We start from the raw sequence: 23249 nt of genomic DNA, 5'->3' as shown, positions 1-23249 counted from the left end.
TTCTGTCAAATCTGCTTGGAAGGCAGTGTAGAATAAATAACACATCTAAATCTGAACACAAATATCATGGCTGCATAGTGCTTTAGAAGCTGGTAAACGTATGTTTAGATGTCTAGATAGATGGAAGCTTCTGGTGCTGATAGTGGGAACAGCATCCTAGAGTGATTTTGTAAATATCAGATTATTCCATAATGTGACATGCCATGATTCGGTCAAGGAAGTTGAACGTAAGGTGCAACAAACGGACATTGAAATAACCAACAGCAACAAATGAATATAGAAATAACCTAAAAAGTAGAGTCTGCTACTGGTAATATTCTTGTCGCACGAGCCCACAGAGCATATTTAGGATTGTGGGCAACCATCTCTAGCCTCAACCTCTTCACTTGCTTGCAGCTCCACCAAAAGAAGAGTGGCTGCCTGCCCCATGCCACTGCTTGCAGACGCCATTCCCTAGCTAGCAAGGCAGCAAGCAAGTAAGCAACAATAGCAGTCCAGCAGCAACTCAATTACTCGACAGAAACAGCTAGTATATGCAACAAGCCAACAACAGCACAAGGTATACAGTTATACAACAACATCGTGGGAGGTAGCATCAAGCCAGCAACAGCAGCGGCAGGCGGCAGCAAGTCAGCAGACAGCAAGCACTTGAGCATGGGAAGAGAGATGTCGGGAAAATTACCTTGCTTGCCGCTGGGAAATTCAGCGACGAGCAGCGGTGGCGCCGCGATCCCAGGCGGCGGTGGCGCACTCGTGCATGAGATTGCGGGAGTCGGGACTGGATCGACCTGCCCTGGTCGATTGAGGACTGGGACCTGTCTAGGGTTGGGCTTTACTAGGCTGCACTGATACTCGGGGATACACGTATTCCTGCATATCCGGGGATCCCCATATCTTCCACATGTAACAGTACATGTTAGGAAGTATTAGAGTCTAGGAGTCCTTATTAGTCTATTAGTATTAGTCTAGGAGTCCTTATTAGTCTATGTTTACTTTCCTTGCACCTCAAGTCTTGTGTAATATATATATGCCCCTTGGGCCTTTAATAAACATAAGTTGTTTTCCTAACATGGTATTAGAGCTAGGTCAATTTTTTTGCACACAGCGACTCGTGCTTGATTCTCTTCCCGTCACAGCCGCCGGCCGCTCCTCTCTGATCCAATCCCGCCGGATCCATCTCCCGCGGGATCCCGTTGCGCCGGATCCAGTCGCCCCCGTCCTCTGGTTCTTCTCTCTCGTCAGCTGGAGGTTCGCTCGTGGTGGCGTCGTGCAGGTCTAGTGCTGGAGTTTTCCCTCGTGGCTTGTCCTGCTCGCCGCTTGTGACTAGATCTCCTCCCGATCTCGTCCCGCTCGTGGCCTGATCCCTTGTCCCGATCTCATCCCGCTCGTGGCCTGATCCCTCGTCCCGATCTCATCCCGCTCGTGGTGGCGCCGGTTTCCCAGAAGCCCAGATCCCCGCTCGTGGCCTGATACCCGCTCGCCAGAAGCCCAGATCGAGGCGGCCCTAGATCGATCGAGGCGGCCCCAGATCGAGGCAGTCCTAGACGCGGACGCAGGTCCGGTGCTACTCCAGATCGCATCGACGCGGTCTCAGCTCGAGAGGTTGACTGAGATTTAAAAAAAGAAGAAGAAGAAGATGTCTACTGCATCGGGCTATGTTGTTGTCCCTCGTTGTTCGGTGATCTTCGATGGTAGTAACTACACTGAGTTCATTGGCTTTATGCGCATTCACATGCGTGGCATCCGTCTCTGGGGTGTTCTTTCTGGCGAGGTCTGCTGTCCGTCACGTCCGGTTCCTCCTGTGGCTCCCACTCCGCCGATCCCTCCGGCTCTTCCTGCGGATGCTCCTCAGACTACGAAGGATGCAGCTAAGGTTGCTGATGAGGCTGCTATCCGTGCTTATGATGCGAAGGTCTTGGCTTATGAGGAGGCTCTTCAGGTGTATCATGGTGCTCTGTCCGCTTACACCCAGTGGCTTGATGATGATGTTCGTGCTGTAGCTGTTCTCACTGCTAGTGTTCTGCCTCAGTTTGCCTCTGAGTTTTTGGACCTTCCTGCTGCCTTTGAGATGTGGACTCGCCTTCATCAGCACTATGCGCCCTCTGGTGATGCCTTATATCTCTCCGTGGTTCGTCAGGAGCATGCTCTTCAGCAGGGTGACTCTACTGTTGATGACGTCTATGCACAAAGTTCTGCTATCTGGCGCCAGCTTGATTCTCTCCGCACTACTGGTTGTCGTACTTGCCCCTGTTGCCAGGCTGTCCAGACCAACTTGGAGTTTCATCGTGTCTACGAGTTCCCGTCTCGGCTCCGTAAGGAGTTTGAGCCCCGGCGTGCTCAGTTGTTTGTTCGTGGCCGTATTTCTCTCATGGAGGCGCTTTCTGAGATTCGTGCCGGGGAGACTCGCTTACGTGGTGCTGGTTTGCTGGAGGTTCCCTCGGTGCTCGCTGCTCGCTGCTCGGGCTACTTCTACGCCCACTGCTGCACCGACCCCTTCTCACTCGAGTACTCCGCCGCTCTTGCCCACTCCTTCTGGAGGCTCAGGTCGCCCCCGTCCACATTGTGGCTACTGCAACAATGATGGTCATATCGAGTCCCACTGCTACACGAAGAAGAAACACTTGCGCCAGGCGCAATCATCATCTACAGAGACTTCGTCATCTACCTCGACAGCTTCAGCCATCGCTTTGACTGTGCAGGATATTCTGCGACTTAAGCGTCTGCTCGCTACTTCAGGTTCTTCCTCGACGGGTACTGCTGGTATTGTGACTCAGGCTTCCCGCACTGAGCAACCACCTTCTACACAGTTAGGACCATCTCACGCACACTCTGGTTGGAATTGGCCTTCGCCGCCATGATCTTATTTTTTCTCTTCCGCTGCCATCATCCCTAATCTACTGTGTGTTTTCTAGTTTTCTTTGTTTTCCGCTGCGTCCACCAAATCCGTTGATATTTTGTGTTTTCTCATGCCATGCGAGTCCACCATACCTTAGTCTGTCGGCCTTTTCATTGGCCCTGATCCTTTCTATGCAACTTTTGTGGCCTATTTGCCCTTGTTGTTTTCTATAGGATTTTCTGGACTTCTTTTGCATTGTGGATCTACGTCCATCGTGCCTTATCCGCCGAGCTTCTTTCGTCGAAGATCGTCGTGGACTATGATTTTCCGCGCAATGCTTTATTCTCTTGATGTGCCATCTTCTTTTGGCAACCCATCTTCTCTTGATACTTATGTTGTATCTTCAAGTGATGCGGTGTCTTCCTCTGATGTGTCATCTCTTCGGTGTCTTCCTCTTGATGTGCCATCTTCTTTTGACAACCCATCTTCTTTTGATACTTATCTTGTATCTTCAAGTGATGCGGTGTCTACCTCTGATGTGCCATCTCTTCGTTATCTCCTTCGGCGACTCGACAAGTTTTGAAGACTCTTCATGCTACGACGACACTCTCAAGACGCGGATTTGGATTATCATGTTTTTAGTATTACACTTCTTCAAATGCAATGCTATTGCATACGCTTTGCATTTGAAGGGGGGGGGGTAGGAAGTATTAGAGTCTAGGAGTCCTTATTAGTCTATTAGTATTAGTCTAGGAGTCCTTATTAGTCTATATTTACTTTCCTTGCACCTCAAGTCTTGTGTAATATATATATGCCCCTTGGGCCTTCAATAAACATAAGTTGCTTTCCTAACACATGTTATTTGATTTCATAACATACAAATAGTAGAATCTCAATTTAAAAATTGAAAAACTCGAGAACTATATGACTACTTTGCCACTTTATTATTGAAAAATGCGACGACTTGAAACATTTTCAACTTATGTTAGAAGAAAAAGGTAAATAACTTCAAAATAAACCAAATGTTTTTTTTAGCATTGTTGGATTAAAAAAGGTGGAATTGACAAAGATATAAGTTAATAACTAATCTGACAAGCTCACATTTGGAGACGTGGGAGAAGTTACTTTCATTTTAGGACTTGAGCTATTACATATTAGCCACCAACTATTTTCCTCAATAGCTACTAGCCTACTACAATGATTGTCTGAAAACTGCAAAGTAGTTCTGTTCTATGATATATTCAATATGTTAACTGCTGAAAAAGATATTTCAAGGTGGAAATATTTTGATGGTTTCTTGGCTATTGCAGGAAGCATTTGCTGTTGTGAGGGAGGCTTCCAATAGAGTTCTTGGTCTTCGCCCCTTTGATGTACAGCTGATTGGTGGGATGGTTCTGCATAAGGGGGAGATTGCAGAAATGAAGACTGGGGAGGGGAAGACACTCGTGGCTATCCTGCCAGCGTACTTAAATGCATTAAGTGGGAAAGGAGTCCATGTTGTCACCGTAAATGATTATCTTGCCAGACGTGACTGTGAGTGGGTTGGTCAAGTTCCCCGCTTTTTGGGGCTGCAGGTTGGACTAATTCAACGTATGTGATCACTCCACATTATTCATTATTATTTTTTGTGCCATCCCCAAATTGCACACTTTTTTTCAGTATCCACCTTAACACGCCAAACATAATTAAGGTACTAACATACCAACTGAACTCTTCTGAATGAAATGAGTTGCTCATGGAAGTACTTACTGATATGCGTGAGAAAAGAGAAGTACCCAATAATTTTACTTGCCTGGTCCAGGAAACGCATGACAGTTGAGATCGATTTTTACTCTTCTGTTTCAGAAAACGCATGCCAAACAAGATGGATGTTTAGCTGATTGTAGTATTACTCTGAGTTCGTTAGCCTGTCACTGCTGCTATGCAATAAATTCATGTGCCCATCAAGCTCTTACTTTTGAGTTTTCTCTTTTTTTGGCATCATTTATTGTTTTTCTTTATTTGTCATTGATGTTTGTTGAACAGTTGGTCTTTGTTTTGGCAGAGAACATGACACCGGAGCAAAGGAGGGAAAATTACTTGTGCGATATTACCTATGTCACAAATAGTGAGCTTGGATTTGATTATCTAAGAGATAACCTTGCGATGGTAAGTCTCTTCCTTTGCGGACAATGTTTATCAATGTTTGATTGTGCATGCTTGCCTTAAGTTTTCGTAAAATGTACCATAGGTCCTTACAATATTTCCTGTGTCAACTAGGCCGTGTAACTACAAAAATACACATTTGAGCCCTAAAAGAGGATAAATGGTTCACCACAGGTCCTACCCAAGTCTAACCTGCCTGCTTGGCGTGTTGTCGAATATGCTCCTCTCCCCCTTTGAATTGCCGCCTTATGGCTACTCTTTCCCGCCAATATTTCAAGGAAGAGGACCAGGCACTACAAGAGGAAGTATAACATCCGAGACTTTCCTCTCCCTCCCAAGCCTCCCAACCCTAGCCGCCCCCCGGCCTCACTCCCTCCCCCTCCCTTCCTCGCCGCCGCGTGAGGCAGCCGCCGGGCAAGCCAGGGGCGCCAAGGATCATGGCGGCGTGGCCTTGGCTGCCCTGTCGCTGCATGAGGAACCCCTTGGCTTGCTCTTCCTGGCCAGCGATGCGTCTTTGCAAGCACGTACCTCTCAAGTACTGACAGGTCAAGGAGCCAGCTGATGTTCATGGATTACCCCATCGTCACGGTCTGAGGCGCCGGGGAGTGTGGGGGAGGGGGGTGGGGGTGGGGGAGTGAGGAGTTCAATTGGCCTTCACTCTTGTGAGGCGGATTAAAGCGGAGGTACTGATAGTCGTGAGTTGGACGGCCGGAGACGACAACTCTTGGCGTCGTCGCTGTCGGCAGTCAGGGCGAAGCCCACCATGAGCGCCTTCGGGTCGAGCAGCGACATTGGGCTCCGCTCTGACTCGCCAGCATCGTCCAGCGAGCGTGCGTGCCGGTGGTGAGCCTGATGAACAGCCTCTGCACACCGAGCATCACGGCGCCGCTGCAGGGCCTGACCTTTCGATTGCATCTGAAGCTCGGGCCATGGTTAGGTACTATCCTCTGCAGCATCACCGCCCATCAGATCCCGCCAATGGCCTGAAATGGGGATAAAGAACACGAAGAAAGATCACATCCACAACAAGTTCTCGTATTTCAACGTCCATGCAGAGCATGTGCACCACCCACAACAAGTAGGTGACTGTGACATATAGCGATAGCGCACAACATTAGTACGGGACCACGGAATTATAATAGACTATTGTTAGTGCGATTTTGCAAAATATTTGCATCAATCAACACACCACGCGGGCAGGTCAGACCTGAGTAGGACCTGCGATGAATCACCTATCCTTTTCATGCCTTAAATGTGCACTCTCATACTTATAGAACTAAGCTGATACACCCAGAATACTTTTAGGACCTCTGGTGCATTTTACTCTTAAGTTTTAAGGACAACTATTTCATTTCTCCCTGTTCTCTCTATAGGTGAATGGAGACACAGTTTCACAGCTTCTGCACTTAACCGAATCTTTATTTGCAGACTGTGGATGAGCTTGTCTTGAGGAACTTCAATTACTGTGTGATAGATGAAGTTGATTCAATCCTTATTGATGAAGCACGGACACCTCTTATAATATCAGGCCTCGCTGAAAAGCCAAGTGACCGGTATTACAAAGCAGCAAAAATAGCTGAAGCTTTTGAACGAGATATTCATTACAGTGTGAGCACAATCAATTCTTACTCTTTTGTTAGTGCATATTTCTTATCCCCATAGAATCTCAGAATGAATGTTCTGTTCTAGATAGATCATGCAACAGCTCATTTTAACCGAACAATGTAAAATATAACAAGAACAAGAACAACAAAAACAAACAGCAACAGCCTTTTGTCCCAAGCAAGTTGGGGTATGCTATATATATGAAACCCAACAGGAACATATGGAAACCAAAAACCAAAATATAGAAAAAAGTAAATGAAGAATAAGAGAGTAAATTAAGGTTCCGGCACATGGATTGCTGATTGTTGGATATATGAGCAATTTACCATATGACTTTATTAACAGAAATAGTAGATAAATCATGACTATACTAACAGTTATAAGACAAGTCATGCAATCATACTGAGAATATGCAAATAGCATCTTAAGTGGTGAATATGAACAATTTGTGGTAAGAACTCAAAGAAAAAGAACACGAATACGTACTGAGTTGCAGCAGCAGCAACAGTGGGATTGGCGTTGACGTCGTCACCGGCCATGTTGTCGAAGAGATTGTTGATGATGGAGAAGAAGTTGTCGTCAGCGTTCGTGGCGTCCGTGATGAAGCCAGTAGTCGCGCAGGGCGCTCCCCAAAAACCTTATTACCCTTCTCCCTTACAGGACTCAAAGAGGCGGGGTTTCGGAGGCCTACTGTCCCGACCTGCGGTGCACGCCGCAAGCCGGGATGGGGAAGAACCTAGCAGCAGCTCAGAGATTGGAACTCGATGGCGTGAGGAAGATGATGTTTTGGTGTATCTCTCTAGAGAGGAGCGACCTCTCTTATATAGGCACAGGAGAAGGAGGCGAACATGCAACGACGGGAGGCTAAGCAAAAGAGGGAGACGAAACGAATAGGCAGCAACCGTAGGGTGCAGCGTTCATATTCAATCTCCACTACAGCAAAACCTTTCAGCTCCCGAGTGACCTTTTGTATACTAGTCGTGCATGGCAAAAAATTAGACATCAACTCGGCTCATTTCAGCAACCCGCGACGCGTCGTGACGAGGCATGGCGAGGCGGGCGGTGGAGGAGGATCACGTGTATGTCTCTTGTTCTCATGCTCATACATGTGGGAAAAGATCCTCCCTTATAAGGAGGTCCAACTCCTAGCAAACTAGCAATGTGGGACTAAACTTTAGTGCCACCTCTTGCCTTGCACGAATGGGCTTAGTGGGCCTCTAGGATTTATCAGGAATTCCGAAACTTGTTATTTGGCCCATATATGGATCAAATTCCAGCAATCCCCCACCAGATCCCAGAGGCACACATAATTTCCTTTGGTTCCAAAACACTGTTTATATACCAGTACTGCAGTGAAGACTGTTAAGTTGAACTTCCACCTAGAACTCTATGCTACACTAGTAAGCAACTTGAATAGTGGACTTGGTAGAGGCTAGGGTTCTACCAGGTCTCGGACGTAGGTTGTAGGGGTGGAAGTGCGGCCGGCGAGGCTGGGGGCGCAGGCGCCGTCGCTGCGAGAGAGAGAGAGGGAGAGAGGCGGCTAGGGTTTGGGCTCCCGTCTCCTGAGGGAGACGACAACAGAATACTGTTTATTGTCTGATTAATATCGACGGGGTACATGTGTTTATATAGGAGGACAGCCTCCACTAAACCCTAGATAACTTGGGCTAAGCCCCTAATAACTTGGGCTAAGCCCCTAATGCGCCCCACTATTGGGCCTCTTCTGTGCATACTGGAGCCCGACCATAACATCTCTCCCCGCCTTCTCAAACAGCTCGTCCTCGAGCTGAACATCTGGAAACTGTTGGCGGAAATCGTCGAGCTGCTCCCAAGTCGCTTCCTCCTCTGGCAGGCCGGCCCACTGTACCAAAACATGCCAGACGCCGCGACGCTGCTGCGCCTGCAACACCTTCGCCACCTGCGCGGGAGCTGGAAGGAGGCGGGCATCTGAAGTAGGAGGAAGGGCCGGTGTCGCTGCAGGAGGGTCCTCGTGGTAGGCCTTCAGTAAGCCGACATGGAAGATGTCGTGGAGGTGAGAACCAGCTGGTAGCTCCAAGCGGTATGCGAGTGTGCCGACACGCTCCAGCACACGAAAGGGACCGGCGTAGCGAGGTCCCAATTTGCGCTTGGAGCGCGGGTCCAGAGACTGCGTGGTCCTGTGGAGGAGGCGCAGCCACACCCAATCGCCCACCGCGAACTCCGCCTCGCGATGATGAGCATCATAGTACTTCTGGGCCAGTTGCTGTGCTTGGAGAAGACGCTGGCGCGCCTCAGCCAGAATGTCGTCGCGGGTGCGGAGTAAGTCGCCCCCCGTCTCGGACCGAGCCGTCCCAGGCTCGTAAGGGAGCATCGCCGGAGGTGGGCGCCCGGAGGGAGTAATTGCATCATTCCAAGCTTGCGCAGCACTGTGAGTGTCATTATCTTCAGGTACAATGCCATGCTGCACTGTCAGTCCTTGCGAAGCAAGTCATGCTTGATGGTTCATCAAGTATGGGGGAAGCATTGGGGCAGGAGCAGGAGGTTCTGGCCAAGCACCCCAACCAGCATGTACATGAGCATGAGGACCATGGCCAGCGGGCGGAGCATTGGGAGGTGCTGTGTTTCGGACCAGCCAATTATGAACTTGCTGTTGATAGAGCTGTTCTACGGTGAGCTCTGGACCAAATTGGGGATGTGGGTTGCCAGCAGGAGGTGGCTGTTCTTCTCCAGCTGGAGGGACTTCAGGCAGCAAGGCTTTCCAATGATTGCTTCTCAGGATCGTTGCTTGTACAGTCCAACAATCCCTTGCGCCTCCTAACTGCCAGACCACAAAACTTTTGGGAACAAGACGAAGACCAATCACTCTGGCCCGAAGTAGCACAAAGCGTCTGCCTTGTCTAGGATTATACCAAGAAACCAGAGCACCAAAACCTCCAAGAGATTTGCCAATGTAGTATTCAGTCTGATAGTCATACGGGAATCCAAAATACATTAGCCAAATTTCAGGTCCAAAGGTGGTGTTGTGGCGATTCAAAGCCTCATTATGCGGGACAAAAGTGATAAGCAGATCTCCATCTTCTAATTCGAGTGGGGTGGCTACATCAGTGTCTCGGAGAAAAGCGTCGGCAAATCCAAATATCCCAATACCAAATGGATGATCACTAACTTCAGTGGTGAAAAGTTGGGCCTCATGGAGCAAACCTTCGGTTGTGTTGTGGATGTCCGCGCGACGGTGCAAGGGGACGTAGTGGCTCGCCTCCGCAATGGCCAGGAAGTCGTGTCTGAGGGGCGGGAACGGTCCAACCACCATGCCGCTGCGCACCACGCAGTCCGCCAGTCCTGGCTCCATGGCGAAACCAGGCAGCAGGAATGGCACTAGGTTCAGAGGGTAGTTCGCCATGGGGACAAGCTGGAGCGAAGGTGGTGACTGTGATGGAACAGAGATGTGGCAGGGGGGCGACGATTGAGAAGTCGAGGCAGAAGAGGAAACATGAGGGGTAGTATAGGAACTATTGTTTTTCCTCGGGACCCATTTCCACCGCCCCTCCCTGAGTTTCCTAAGGCAGGATCGTGCCAGGTGTCCATAATAGCTACAACATGCACATCGGACGGTCGGCCTTGATTTTCGTTTGGCAACTGCAGGGGAAAAGGCCGCTGCTGTGTATCCGGCAGATTGAATGCACTTTCCAACAATTACAGATTTTATACCAGAGATAGGTTGATGACACAAAGAACGAGGGCAATCAATGGCCTTATGATCAGGAGTGGAGCAATTGATGCATATAATCCGACCCTGGCATGCAATCTTTTTATGGCTCCATTGTAGACAACGTGTACACAAATTTGCCCAATTATCAGCAATGCGATTTATTTCCTCATCTGGGTACTGGGCTTGGGCCAGGTCTACTTTGTGGCGGGCCGAGAGAATTGGCGGCCAATTATCACAATGAGGAGCATATTTGTAAGCCGATGCTAGGAAACCTTGCGGAAGGGAAGGGTAATCAGCTTTAATGGCACATTTGAAAGTGCCCAAAGAAAGATACTCAATTGATTGCTGATCCTCTAATGCCGCCTGGGCAAGATAATGCTCCATTAAAGATAGGTGAGAGACCTGGGGCGTAATCAACGGACTATCATTAATGGAAAAAGATCCAAGTTTAATATGAGTATTAGAATTCCTTATGCAAGGACCAAGAGTAGAACAAGAGGATTCAACCTCATTTTTGTTAGAGAAAGCCATATGATCAATCGGGGTGACTGTGAACTTGCTTAGTTCCCGTAAGGAGTCCATGTTCCCGGTATTGGACAAAGGTTGAAAACCCAATTTAGATTTGATAGCCATGGTGCAATGAGCAGACAAATCAGATAGTTGTTCATCCGCGTGCCAACATGAGTCATGAATAGAAATTCTCGAATAGCGACCACTATAGAGATGAAAATGGCAAACAAAGTCTGGCCAAATACGACCTTTAAGTCCATATATAAAATGTTCCACTTTGTTGTTGGCCACGGAGAAACGAAAAGATCGATCATTGATTTGAAATATGTTGTAAGCCGAGCTAGAACTACCAAGACAACATTGTAGAGCAACCCCAACCGATTCCACCGAAAGAGTAAATGAAGCCGAAGAAAAGGAGACAACTAGAAAGAACTCCTTGTTGTTTTTAGCGTTTGAGAAATTGATCGAAGTACCAAACCTATATCTCACCTGATCGGCCAGGGCAATGCCCGGCGAGAAATCCCAGTGTAGAAGCCCCTCCATTTAGATGAAAGGTGAAGATCGTCAGGGAGTTGGGTGGGGAGGTGAGAGGTGGGAGAGACTCATCATTGTCTCTTCAGCTCTATCCCTTCAGTACTGAGAAGATCTCCACTGGCACACTTAGATCCCTTGAAAACGGTGAAGTTGGGGATTAAGTTCAGCTTGGCTAGCCGCGTCATGCAACCAAAATTAACATGACAGAGACGTGAATGCCAGACAATTGATTCACTATTATTGCAAATATGATTAACAACTTTATTACAAACATCTGACAAGGATAGTCTGAACAAGCCTCCTGACTCATAACCTTTACCAACAAAAATTCCATACTTGGATATTACAAATTTATTGGACTCAAAGATAAGCTTGTAGCCATCTTTACACAGAAGAGATCCGCTAACAAGATTTTTATTGACGGAGGGGACATAATGCACGTTCTTCAGCTGCACGATCTTCCCCGAAGTAAGCTTCAGATCGACCGTGCCAACACCACGAACAGAAGCACTTAAACCGTTGCCCATCAGAACGTAAGTAGTCCCTGCGGCCTGATAAGAAGAAAACATGGAGCAACTTATCTGTTTGCATAGGCCAAGGGGCAAATATATAGTACAAGAGACGTGAGATACACAGAATAAATCTAGACTAACATGAATATGTATGGACACCTAGACCAATACTCCTTAACACTCTGTAAGAAGATCAATACTCCTTAACGCTCTGTAAGCATCCCGTCATCATGGTTCAGCCTCACAACTTTATTCTTTTTTGTTCTCCATGTCGCTTTCCCTGAAAGAAACTTGTATTTCTGTCCCCATCTTTCACCTGTTTCCTTGTTTGATACTATGTTATCGCACAAAATAGAAAATACTGGTACTAATGTTCACTTACTATTGTGTGTTGTTATGGGTGGCACTTGTTGCCTTGGCTCTTAACTCTTGTAACAATTGTGCTTCTCCTCTTAATGAAAAGAAGGGTAATTTTTTTTGTACGTTCTGTAAGAAGTATTCTATTGCGGTTGTCTTCAGAATAGTACATTTTTAAAATATATTGCTCGTACATCTTCTCTTTGACCCAGCCATAAATCTGTTCTTGTATTCATACTTATGTTTATTAGTTTATCAGCTACAATCCAATTCGTTCTCTTATAAATATTATTTTCAGGTTGATGAAAAGCAAAGAAATGTTCTACTAACAGAACAAGGCTACGCTGACGCTGAAGAAATACTGGACATAGATGATTTATATGATCCTCGTGAACAGTGGGCTTCATATGTTTTAAATGCAATCAAAGCCAAGGAGCTCTTCCTTAGAGATGTGAATTATATTGTTCGTAGCAAGGAAGTGCTTATTGTGGATGAGTTCACAGGTCGAGTAATGGCAGTAAGTATTGCATTATTATTCTCAGTGCTAAGATATTTTTTGTATATCCCAAAATTAAGTCAGTGACTAACTACTATGTTATATGTGTATATAATGGATCTACTTCGCATACATTTTTCCAAAGATCCGTGAATCATGTTAGATAAAACGAGATCAACGAGACACGAGAGACATGGATTTTTACGTGGGAACCCTTGCGGGAGAAAATCACGGACGCACGAAGGCGCAATCACTATGAGGGTGGAGTATTACAAGCATGAGACGACAAGCCGTCTTTAGGTGCGACTACATGGAGTATATATGAGTGGCAATACATGAGAGTCCTTGGAGGATAAGTAAACGAGTTGTACTCGTACGCGTCGGTACCAACGCAAAGGCCCACACCCTTTGTACTACGTCTACTCCAATACGGTAGAATTTGGATCACAATTTAACAATCTCCACCATGAGCCAAATTCCCTCCACTAGTCGAAGAAAGTGAATAACTCCATCCAAATCAGCATAAACACCTCGTGCGTCAAAGTCCATAGGACTAGTGAGAAATACCAACTAAGCCTGAGCAAAGCTCAAACTTATTGGTAGGAACTGGCTTTGTCATCATATCAGCAGGATTATCATGTGTACTTATCTTGCATACCTTCAAATCACCTTTAGCAACAACATCTCGAACATAGTGAAATCTGACATCAATGTGTCTCTCATGATATATTGAATTCTTTGTAAGATATATAACACTTTGACTGTCAGAAAATATGGTAGGGCAAGATGAGTCTCCACAAAGCTCAGTGTACAAACCTCTCAACCAGATAACTTTTTTGCATGCCTCAGAAATAACCATATACTCGGCATCAGTAGTGGAACAAGCCACAATAGACTGCAAAGTTGCTCTCCAACTCACAACACAACCACCAATGGTGAAAACATAACTTGTGAGCGATCTTCTCTTATCCAAATCACCAGCAAAATCAGAATCAACAAAACCAACAAGTCCATCTCCAGTTTTCCCAAACTGTAAATAAGCATTAGAAATACCTCACAGGTATCTGAAAATCCACTGAACTGCCTTCCAATGCTCTTTTCCAGGATTAGCCATGTATCTACTAACAACACTCAGTGCATAAGATAAATCCGGACGAGAACAAACCATGGCATACATAAGTGAACCAACTGCACTGGAATAGGGAACTCTAGACATGTACTCAATATCTGCATCTGACTCAGGACATAAGGCTGATGATAATTTGAAGTGTGCAGCTAACGGAGTACTTACTGGCTTGGCATTATGCATATTAAAACGATGAAGAACTTTATATCAATATATCCCTTTTGACTGAGATATAATTTTCTAGACGGTCTATCTCTGGATATTTCCATGCCAAGTATTTTCTTTGCTGCACCCAAATCCTTCATCTCAAATTCATTACTCAATTGCTTCTTTAGTTCATCAATCTCTGACATGCTCTTTGCAGCAATTAACATATCATCAACATAAAGGAGCAAATAAATAGCTGAACCATTGACAGTTTTCAAATAAACACATCTATCATAATTAGACCGATTGAAACCTTGAGAGAGCATAAAGATGTCAAATCTCTTGTACCACTGTCGAGGGGATTGCTTCAATTCATAAAGAGATTTCTTTAACTTACAGACAAGCTTTTCTTTTCCAGAAATAACAAAACCTTCAGGTTGTTCCATATAAATATCCTCTTCTAATTCTCCATGTAAGAATGCAGTTTTAACTGTTAGGAAGTATTAGTATTAGTCTAGGAGACCTTATTAGTCTATGTTTACTTTCCTTGCACCTCAAGTCATGTGTAATATATATATGTGCCCCTTCGGGCTTCAATAAAGATAAGTTGCTTTCCTAACATGGTATTAGAGCCTAGGTTTAGGTCTCCGGACGCTGCAACTCGTCCTTACGATCCAATTTTTTTTCTTCCTCTCGTTCGATCTGTTCTGGGTCGATCTCGTCTTCTCCCGTCGTTCCCAAGCTGTGTGGGCACCTACCGATCGCGCCCTCACATGCCCGCTCGCTGGCTCTAGATCTTGCGGAGGGAGGCGAGAGGCTTCTTCTTCCTGCTCCTGCCGGACCGCTGCAGTCCCTGCCATCGGTCTTCAGGATCCCGCCGCAGGCCCGCTCTCTCCTGGATCCAGCCGCTCCAGTTCGCGCCGCCTCCACTCCAGGTCGCGCTGATCAATTCTTGGATCGGATAGTAAGGAGGCGGATCCACAACATGGCGGCGCCGTTGCAGATCGACACTCTCGCTGACCTGCTCTCTGCCGCCCGTCTCGAGCAGGCAGGTTCACCAACCGCCGTCCCGGATGTCTCACGTCCGAACGCTCGATCGATTTCTTTTTCGATCTTCACCACTCTTTGCCGGATCGCATCCGCCAGATCGAGATGGCACCTTCAACTACTGCTAGCGACTGGTTGCGTTTTGCTGCTGCAGGCATGCTGCTCCGTCTACTGTCGCAAGCTGGCCTGACTACGTGCTGCTGCTAGCTGCTTCCCTGCTACTACGTGGTGCTCATACGTGGTGATGTTCCCTGCTACTACGTGGTGCTCATGTACCCGTTGTTCCTAGTTCTTTTAGTTTCTATAATTCCGCTGCGTTCACCAAATCCGTTCATATTTTGTGTTTTCTCATGCCATGCGAGTCCACCATACCTTAGTCCGTTAGCCTTTCTTTGGTCCTGATCCTTTCTATGCAACTTTTGTGGCCTATTTGCCCTTGTTGTTTTCTACAGGATTTTCTGGACTTCTTTTGCATTGTCGATCTACGTCCATCGTGCCTTATCCGTCGAGTTTCTTTCGCCAACGGTTGTCGTGGACTATGATTTTTCGCGCAATGCTTTATTCTCTTGATGTGCCATCTTCTTTTGACAACCCATCTTCTCTTGATACTTATCTTGTATCTTCAAGTGATGCGGTGTCTACCTCTGATGTGCCATCTCTTCGTTATCTCCTTGGGCGTCTCGACAAGTTTTGAAGACTCTTCATGCTACGACGACACTCTCAAGACGCGGATTTGGATTTTCATTTTTTTAGTATTACACTTCTTCAAATGCAATGCTATTGCATACGCTTTGCATTTGAGGGGGGTGTTAGGAAGTATTAGTATTAGTCTAGGAGTCCTTATTAGTCTATGTTTACTTTCCTTGCACCTCAAGTCATGTGTAATATATATATGCCCCTTGGGCCTTCAATAAAGATAAGTTGCTTTCCTAACATTAACATCCAATTGTTCAAGCTCAAAATCATTCATGGCAACAATACTAAGTAAAGTGCGAATAGAGCTATGCTTCACAACAGGAGAAAAGACTTCGTTATAGTCAATACCTGGAATTTGGCTATAACCTTTAGCAACCAACCTTGCTTTATATCTTGTCTCATCATTGGGAGAAACACCTTCCTTTATTTTGAAAACTCAATTGCAACGAATAGGTTTCTTCTCTCTAGGTAATCTTACTAAATCCTAAGTGCCATTCTTTTCAAGTGATTCCATCTCATCATGCATAGCAGTCATCCACTTATCACTATCACCAGAAATAATAACCTCGGAATACGAAGAAGGCTCAGCATTACCTTCAATTTCTTCTGCAACAGATAAAGCAAAAGAAACAATATTGTACTCCTCAATTAACCTTTCAGGTGCATTAATACCCCGCCTAACTCTGTCACGTGCGAGATTCCAACCGGGTGGAACAATAGGCTGATTTGGAGTGACATGTTCATCATCAAAGACGGGTTCCTCATGTGCATCAACATTTTCCTTATCAGAAGTATCACCTGAATCGATAACAAGCTCCACCTGAACAGTAGGCTGCTGAACAGTAGACTGCTGTTCACTCTCAAGAGGAACATTAGTAGATGGAACATCATGTAACATAGCAGATTCATTAAAGTTAACGTTCCTGCTAATAACAATCTTTTGTGTTTCAGGGTTCCACAATTTAAAACCTTTAACATCAGTTTTATAACCAAGAAAGATGCACTTAACAGCCCTAGGCTCCAACTTTCCATTATCAATATGAGCATAAGCAGTGCAACCAAAAACTCTCAATTGTGAATAATCAGCAAGTGAACCAGACCATACCTCAATTGGAGTTTTTTAATTAAGAGGAATAGATGGTGAACGGTTGATGAGATAATAAGCAGTGGAAGCGGCTTCAACCCAAAAACGCCTATGCAAACCTGCATTGGACAACATGCAACGGGCTCTGGAAATAATTGTCCTGTTCATACGCTCAGCAACACCGTTTTGTTGAGGAGTATAAGGAACGGTGTGGTGTCTGACAATGCCTTCAGAATTGCAATAATTCCCAAATTGCTTAGAAGAGAATTCCATACCATTATCAGTGCGAAGTATTTTTACCTTCTTTTCAGTTTGTCTCTCAATCATAATCTTCTACTCCTTAAAAGCTGAGAAAGCTTGCCATTTATGCTTCAAGAAATAAGGCCAAACCTTTCTCGAATAATCATCAATAATAGTCAACATGTAACTAGCACCACCTAATGACTTTTTGCGAGATGGTCCCCACAAATCAGAATGCACATAATCAAGAATACCTTCAGTTGTATGAGTCGAAGTGTTGAACTTCACCCTCTTGTGCTTGCCGAAGATACAATAATCACAAAATTTCAATTTACCAGTTTGATATCCTTTAAGAAGACCTCTCTTATTTAACTCTGCCAAACCAAGTTCACTCATATGTCCAAGACGCATATGCCAAAGGTTAGAAGCATCACAACCAGAATTCTTTGAAATAACTGGAGTAGCGTTACCTGAAACGGTAGAACCTCGAAGGTAATAACGACCATTGGTCGAACTTAAGTCACCTTTCATCAGAATGAGAGAACCTTTGGTGACCTTCAAAACGTTATCTCCACCTCAATACTTGTATCCGTTTGCATCAAGGCACTCACAGAGATAAGATTTCTCTTCATCTTCAGAATATACTGAACATCTGTCAAAGTTTTGATTGTGCCATCAAACATCTTGATTCGAATGGAACCTATGCCTTCAATCTTGCATGGTGAATTATCAAAACCCAAAACGGAACCAACAACAGTAGTAGAATCAAAAGTAGTAAACCAATCTATATGCGGGCACATATGAAAAGTACACGCAGTGTCAAGTACCCACTCATCATTGGTCTCAGCACATCCAACAATAACAACAAGAGCATCATCGGAACTATCATCACGAGCAACATTAGCAGAATTTTCACCTTGTTTGTTACCTTTCGGTTTATACGTACCATTCCTCTTTCCCTTGTTCTGCAACTTGAAACTTGAAACATTCTGAGATGCCATGCCCGTCTCTCTTGCAATACCTGCAAGACTGCTTCTTGTCTCTGGATTGCGACCGACCCCTTTGGCCGTTCTTACTTTTGCCATGGTTTCCATTATGTGAGTTCTTCTCCTTTATCCTGCCACGAACAGATAATCCCTCGGCTTGGGATGAACTTGAACCATCATGAGGCACCATTAATTTCATCTTCTCCTTAGAGTTCAAAGCTTCATAAACTTCATTAAGCGTGAGAGTATCACGACTGTATAATATGGTGTCTCGAAAATTGGTATAAGAACTTGGCAGCGAACAAAGTAATATTAAAGTAGTATCTTCTTCATCATACGTAACCTCCATTGTAACTAGATTGGATATGATCTCTTTAAATTCTGAAATATGATTCAAAACATTCCTCCCTCGGGTAACCTCTGCATGAATAATTTTTGCTTCAAATGCATCTTGCTGGTGAGATCTTTTGTCATGCAAATCCCTTCCAGCTTTAACTATAGAGCGGCGGCAATTTTCTTGCTCAAAACTTCCTGCAAAATATTATTATGCAAATGGAGTTGAATTTGTGACAAAGCCTTACGGTCCCTTCTTTTCTCCTCAGTGGTCCAATCCTCAATTCTATTCTTCCCAAAACTATCCAGTGCATCATCATAGTCGGCCTGCGCCAACAACGCCCGCATCTTGACTTGTCATAGGGTAAACCTCGTGTCACAGTCCAGCAGCGGAAGGTCGTACTTCATGGATGCCATGAGTAGATAAATCTGATAGTATTGGGCAGTGGATGTAGCAATTGGAGAAAAAAGAAACAAATCTGAAATAGTAGCCTTCACGTGAGAGAGAGAGAGATCAGATCTCAGATTCCTGTGCGTACAAGCACAAGTAGTACCATGGATGGATTTGCTCTTCACGCGGTCAAATCTGCTGTTTACGTGAATGAAGTGGAGGAAGTGGGAAGTGGCTTCACGTGAACGACAGCAGCAGCAGCTCCTGTCGTGGGGTTCTGCAGCGGCAGCAGCAGCAGAAGCTCCTGCGGTGGTTTGTTTGCTCTGTGTTGATCCGGTCTTCACGTCCCGATCGGAAACAGCGGCAGAACTTGGCGGATCGGACGATGCAACGTACAGCAAAACAGCGGCGGCAACTGAGATACCACTTGTTAGATAAAACGAGATCAACGAGACATGAGAGACACGGATTTTTACGTGGAAACCCTTGCGGGAGAAAACCACGGACGCACGAAGGCGCAATCACTATGAGGGTGAAGTATTACAAGCACGAGACGACAAACCGTCTTTAGGTGCGACTACATGGAGTATATAGGAGTGGCAATGCATGAGTCCTTGGAGGACAAGTAAACGAGTTGTACTCGTACGCGTCGGTATCAACACAAAGGCCCACACTGTTTGTACTACGTCTACTCCAATATGGTAGAATTTGGATCACAATTTAACAAATCATCCTAAAGTGTGACAGGCGGGGAGTAGGAAAAATGTTAGGAGAGGGATTTCTGTTTTGTAAGTAAATGTTCTATTTATCAAACATATCCATCCCCAAAATTGATTCTTTCCAATGTCTCCTTGTTAGTGCATTTGCTATGTCAAATCATACTCAACTGATGTCTGGAGCAACTCTTTGACAGCCAAGGGATATATAGTTTTGGTTATTTGTTATATTGTCCCTGATATTGCGAATCCCTGTGCAATTGTGCTACTAGAAAATCGTCTGTTATCAGCATTTCGCTATGCATTTGCACCCTGACTAAGAACATAGTCATGAATATTGTTGTATGTGTGGTCCATCCGTGTTGGCTCATGTGGCCTAGGCCCATATCATTACTGGCCTAAAGAAGGATGAGCTTGTCCTTCTCTAGAGACTGTAAACTTGGCTGTAACGTCGTACCTCTCAGGAGGCGACGGCTTCGTGTTATATAGCAGGGGCATATCCACCTGAGGAGAAAGCACATGATTTTCTTTCTGCAGAACACCACCTTGAGCCGATGCATTATCACCCTCTTCTACTTGGCCCGGTTCCGGATCCAGCAATAGACGCCTGGAATTTTCGTGGATCTTATCGAAGTTTTTTTGCATAGTGATGAAATTCTTGTTTACCGTAGCTTGGAACTGATGGAACTCCTTTCGATCTTCCTCTCGCTCTTGCCTCAGTGTTTTCATGTCCAGCTCGAGCGATTCCAGCTGCAGATCAGCTGTAGTCGCTGACTCTGCTGCTCCTGTCATGGTGTTTTCCACAGAGCACGATCACCCAGGGAGGGAAGGGAGGGATTTGTCAACTTGTCGTTAACTCGCCGCCGCCGCCACCGCCACCGGCGTCCGCCTCCGATGATACACGATCAGATCCCTGGCGCTGGAATTTTACCTCTCAAGCAATGAGCTTGAGCAACCAGACTGGGTTTCTGATTGTACCCGAATAGTGCCACTCCGGACGCCTCCTTGACGCCGCCCCCAACTACCTGCGTGGAGAGGGATTTTACAGCCGAAACTAACCTCTACGCTGCTCCACTCTACGCCAATCTCCGAGGATGGACTGGCTCTGATACCAATTGTCAGGAACTAGCCTAATAATTCAGAGAACAAACAGGAATTTACTCCAATTTCAGAGGGCTTAAACAACCTGAGCTAGGGTTTGTATTGTGAATGGAAGGGGAAAATGAGTTTAGCTCGCCACCGGCGGCTAGGATTTACAACCCGATTACATTACATATATGCCAAAAAAGAGAAAGATCGCTGGCTTTATAGCCATTACAGCGAGGCAGCCAGCTCCAGCTGTGCCTAAAAAGTGAATAGGTGAAGAAGACGCGTATCCACCGTCCGATTAAGGATCGACGCTCACGCGCGACGCTGACTGGCGAACCGGTACTTGTCTGGTGTAGCCGTTGGATGCGCGATCGACGGTCGAAGTCACTAATACAGCTTAACTACAGATACTGAATCATAGGCGGCCTGACACATTCTCCCCACTAAACAGCTTGTCGAAGTATTCTCGCTGTCTATGTCCTTCACTGTGGCTTACAGATATTCATCCGCACAATGTCTCAAGAAAACAAGAGGGCAAAAGACACAAGCTTCAAGTGATGACTTATTTGTGAAAATAATTTTATCATATTATTTTGATGTTTGGCAAATGTCTTTATTTTGATTTGAAGCAGTTATTGTATCTCATTATCTCAGAGATAGGGCCAAAATCTAGTGTAATCGTAAAATCCAAGCCATGGGTGATGGTATAAACATAAATAGTTTGTAGATTAGTTTCTTTGTTTTAGATATTTTTATTTTGGCAGGGCAGAAGATGGAGTGATGGACTCCACCAAGCAATTGAGGCAAAAGAAGGTGTGCAAATACAGAATGAAACCATAACCCTCGCATCTATAAGTTACCAGAACTTCTTTCTTCAGGCAAGTGACAATCCTTTTGTTCTAATCCTTAAATGTTATTGACCTTTGCAAAATGGTAAGTGCCAATAAGCCAATAATCATTGACTGGCTATATCATCTTCGACACTAATTGAGCTTTAACAGCCACTAACATTGTTGAGCATTCATCTAAAAAGCCCATTGTTGAGCATTTCCATTGATGGTGGTAAATTGTAAATGTGAAGAAGAATGTATTTCTCACTGTGCTGGATTGATCACTCTCTTTCTTTTACTTTTGGAGATGTTCACTGGGTTATGTGGCAGGAAACTGATACGTTTTATGACAGTTTCCAAAACTCTGTGGCATGACTGGAACTGCAGCTACAGAAAAACAGGAGTTCGAGAGCATATACAAACTAAAAGTTACAGTTGTTCCAACGAATAAGTCTATGATACGGAAGGTGATTGCCATCCTGTTTTAGTGGAAATTTTGTTTGTAGTAATTGTAGGTCTCTCAATTCAATTTTCCAAGTTCCCCCTTTCTGAGAATGTTCAACTATGCTTCTTCCTTTGCAGGACGATTCAGATGTTGTTTTCAGAACGACAAGTGGAAAATGGCGTGCTGCTGTTGTGGAGATATCAAGAATGAATAAAGCTTCCCGTCCTGTGCTTGTTGGTACAACTAGTGTTGAGCAAAGTGAAACTTTGTCTGAACAACTACGTGAAGCGGGGATTCCTCACGAGGTATGCTTGTTAGCTTCATAAACAGTACCTAGTTTTGTCTTCCCCGTTCAGCGCAACATCGTCACTGCTATGTTAATGGAAACTGCATAGTAGTACAAAATAAAGTTTTTGGCTTTCTGCCTTCTCGCACTACACATAGTTAACTAGTTCTTTTTTTCTTCCAAAATTTAGTTTGTTAGCAACTTTCTGTTAAATAGTCTTTGTAAGTTTATTTAGAATTGGGTCCGGAATGATGATACACGTGATAAGAATTGGGGTAGCACTGATTGAAGAGAAGCTTGTCCAACATTGTCTGAAATGGTTTGGGCATAAATAACGAAGCCCCCCAGAAGCACCGGTGCATAGCGGACGGATAAACCGTGCTTATAATGTCAAGACAGGTCGGGGTAGACTAAACTTGACATGGGAGGAGTCCGTTAAGTTGGAATATCATCAAGGAGATAGCCATGGACAGGGGTGAGTGGAAGTTAGCTATCCACTTGCCAAAACCATGACTTGGTTTTCGAGATCTTATGGGTTTCAACTCTAGGCTTTGCTTTTGTTGTATAGACTTTGTAAGTTTATCAAATGCTCTCCAGTTTACATCTTCTCACCCTCTAGCTTGTGCCAGCTGTTATATTTCCCAAGATCTCTAAAGCAATATGAAGTGTTTTATTTTGAACTTTCTGTTGAAGGTCCTTAATGCTAAACCAGAGAATGTGGAGAGGGAGGCAGAGATTGTAGCTCAGAGTGGACGCCTTGGTGCAGTGACAATTGCCACCAACATGGCAGGACGTGGCACTGATATTATCCTTGGAGGCAATGCAGAATTCATGGCCAGGCTGAAGTTGCGTGAGGTGCTTATGCCAAGGTATTTAATCCTTGTCAGCAGAATTCCCAAATAGTATCAGAGACACTGTATCTGATTATTTCCCTCTGCTGGTGCTCAACATTGCTTATATCTTTTTTTGATTATGAAATCATGTTGCAGAATTGTCAATCCAGTTGATGGTGTCATTGTGTCCAAAAAGCAGCTTCCACCAAGAAAAACATGGAAGGTAAATAATGAACTATATGTTCAGTAGTACTTGAATATACATATGATGACTAGTTATGCAGAGGCCGGGAGTGATCTCAGCAATTGTATCGCAA

General features: G+C 45.1%; 1 protein-coding gene across 4 annotated transcripts in view; it reads left to right on the top strand.

The window, feature by feature from the left end:
* The window catches only part of LOC123443566 (protein translocase subunit SECA1, chloroplastic), a 71508-nt gene that overhangs the window by 6452 nt on the left and 41807 nt on the right, over positions 1 to 23249 (top strand). For all 4 annotated transcript variants that reach the window (XM_045119993.1, XM_045119994.1, XM_045119995.1 and 1 more), the window contains exons 2-10: positions 4147 to 4426; positions 4881 to 4984; positions 6410 to 6589; positions 12486 to 12704; positions 21303 to 21416; positions 21722 to 21835; positions 21951 to 22118; positions 22793 to 22968; positions 23089 to 23155. In XM_045119993.1, coding sequence (XP_044975928.1) covers positions 4147 to 4426; positions 4881 to 4984; positions 6410 to 6589; positions 12486 to 12704; positions 21303 to 21416; positions 21722 to 21835; positions 21951 to 22118; positions 22793 to 22968; positions 23089 to 23155 — 1422 coding nt within the window. The remainder of the gene's footprint in view (positions 1 to 4146; positions 4427 to 4880; positions 4985 to 6409; positions 6590 to 12485; positions 12705 to 21302; positions 21417 to 21721; positions 21836 to 21950; positions 22119 to 22792; positions 22969 to 23088; positions 23156 to 23249) is intronic.

Source organism: Hordeum vulgare, chromosome 3H, assembly GCF_904849725.1.
Source record: "Hordeum vulgare subsp. vulgare chromosome 3H, MorexV3_pseudomolecules_assembly, whole genome shotgun sequence".
Classification (NCBI taxonomy): Eukaryota; Viridiplantae; Streptophyta; class Magnoliopsida; order Poales; family Poaceae; genus Hordeum; species Hordeum vulgare.
Note: the sequence above shows the minus strand (reverse complement) of the source record. Positions and strands in the feature narration are given on the sequence as shown.